This window comes from Musa acuminata, chromosome BXJ1-7 (genome assembly GCF_036884655.1).
Source record: "Musa acuminata AAA Group cultivar baxijiao chromosome BXJ1-7, Cavendish_Baxijiao_AAA, whole genome shotgun sequence".
Classification (NCBI taxonomy): Eukaryota; Viridiplantae; Streptophyta; class Magnoliopsida; order Zingiberales; family Musaceae; genus Musa; species Musa acuminata.
In genome coordinates this window covers 35,368,454-35,370,698 of record NC_088333.1, presented here as the reverse complement: position 1 = coordinate 35,370,698, position 2,245 = coordinate 35,368,454, and the positions used below count along the sequence as shown (strand labels likewise).

Sequence of the window (2,245 nt, the reverse complement as noted above, 5' to 3'; positions counted from 1 at the left end):
AAACTATTACGAACCATAAAAGACCAACACATAGTTTGTGCTAACTCACCATATAATGACCCTCATTTGAAATATCTTATATTAATATAAGTATGACATCGAAAGATGGATATCTTATTCTCACAACACACCATAGATATTGCATTATACTCGTAACGGGCAACTGAGAAAGCAATCAACAACGTAAAGCATTAGCATCCATGCATGCGATCTCACGTCTTCAGGCATCATCAGCCACGGCAAAGCAGGAGGCCTTCCTGTCCTGGATGACCGCCCCGCCAGCCGTGGCCACGTTCCGAGCGTAGCACTTGCTCCCGTCCCTGTACTGGTATGACGATCGGCTCCTTCCGCTCCCCCATCCGCCGCCCACCAGAGCCGATCCCTCCGCATCCTGCCGGTCGGTCAGCTCTCTCGTCGTCGTCGCCCCGGCCTGCCCCTCGCTCAGGCTCACCGCCTCCATCAGCTGGTGGAAGAACCGCGTCTTCTGCAGCACCGGCACGCCCGCCGCGTTCACGATCGCGGTCTGCACCTGCAAGGGAGCATCCATCACCGTCTGCGCCCGGGCGAGCCACTGGTTTCCTCTCATCACAGTCACCATCGTCCTCTCCTTGAGGATGAAATCGATCTGGGTCACCGCCCCGCGGTTCTGCACCTGCACCTGGCTCTTCAGCTTGATCTTATGCCGCACCTCGGTGGTGAGGTTACCCCTCGACGAGCTCACCCACCCGGCGAACCGTTCGAGCCCCTCGGCCCCGATCTCGGACTGGCCGTCGGGGTTGCGCCACTCGGCGTTGCGGTTCATCTGGATGGCTGGGACAAAATACTCCACCGGACCGGCCTGCACCGCGTCCGACCAATAGTCGACCCAGAGGTGGAGGTTGGCGTTCACGAGCCAGTGTGGCAGGGCGCTGCACACACCCAACCCGATCTCGTGGGGCCGCCCGTCGAGCATCAGCGCCAGGAACGGCGTCAGGTCGAGGTCGTAGGACGGCATGTCGAACGCGCCGATTGCCGCCACCGGGGACCAGAAGACGGGGTTGATGGCGCTCGAGTAGATGACCGGAAAGGGAACGTGCCCGCCTACGTACTTCCCGTCGATTGTGGCGTAGACCTGCCGAAACGCGCCGTTGTCTCGCGGTGCCGAAGCCTTGGTTGCAGTTGGCTGGTGAAGATAGTTATTTCTCAATGGATTAGTGTACCATGATTCATCCTCGCCATGATATGACACAAAGATTTCAAGGACGGCGCGGTATGTGTTTCTGGGGATGGCGACGGTGGTGGACTCGACGCCGGTTTCGTTGTCAATACGGTACCAAAAGCCGGATCCATATTGTCCGTCGGGCTTGGAGATGGGGAGGACGTGGTCCGCGGGCTCGCGGTAAAGGGATCTAACGGAAGGGTGCGCCGCATTAGACATGGACTTCGACCCGCCGTCGTCGACCGGGCCGCGGAAGTAATGGAGGGAGACGTTGGCGCTGAAGACGCCGGGAATGACCTTGTTTGAGTTCTCCAGCATCATGGAGATAACGCCGCCGCCATCAGCCAGGCGGCGGAGGAGGGCCGTGTAGCGGGTGACGTCCTTGTGGACGCGCCAGAAAGCGCCGCGAGCCATGGGGATGGGGGTGACGGTGCGGAGGACCTCGGCGCCGTCGATCCAGATGGCGGCGACTCGGGACTCCTGGACGTCTGTGGCGACGACGCTGAGCTCGAGGACGACGCGCGTCCATGGGAAGGGGCAGTCTGAGGGGTGAGTATAATTGGCGGAGGCCGGCGTCGCGCCGACGGTGTCAGCGAAGTCGTGTTGGAGGACGACCAGGGAACAGTGCGGAGTCTGGGTGGGGAGGGCCGGGGGGAGGGTGGGGTCTAAGTGTTCTAGTGACACGCTTGGAATGGAACCTCCCGGGAGCTCAAGATTGCCATCAAAAAGAGATGGTGATGATGCCCCTGTGGTGCAAACGAAGGCGGCAAAGTAGAGATGGAGGAGGAGAAAGGATAACTCATATAGATTGGGATGCATCTTCTACGTGAAGATCAACCTTGTGAAAGATTAATCTTTGTTGAATGAATTGTTTGTTGAGATGGATTGGGAAGAGAGAGTTATATAGTGAGGATCTGAAGAGAACTAACGCTTAAAATGTGTGTCACTCGTTGAATTGTTGCAGCCTTGTATTATTGCTAACAACACGAGAACGAGAAGAGGGATACGAATTATAGGCTTTAAATACTTTGAACACTTGGAGTCCGT

At 57.4% G+C, this 2,245-nt stretch overlaps 1 protein-coding gene across 1 annotated transcript; it reads right to left on the bottom strand.

The window, feature by feature from the left end:
- Positions 1-220: 220 nt before the first annotated feature.
- Positions 221-2,017, bottom strand: LOC103992246 (peptide-N4-(N-acetyl-beta-glucosaminyl)asparagine amidase A-like). The gene has a single exon (XM_065193695.1). The coding sequence runs from the start codon at positions 2,015-2,017 to the stop codon at positions 221-223; it is 1,797 nt and encodes a 598-aa protein (XP_065049767.1).
- Between the last annotated feature and the right edge of the window lie 228 nt (positions 2,018-2,245).

Excerpts from the sequence above, each read along its gene's own strand:
- LOC103992246 (XM_065193695.1), bottom strand. The coding sequence starts at position 2,017 with ATGCATCCCAATCTATATGAGTTATCCTTTCTCCTCCTCCATCTCTAC.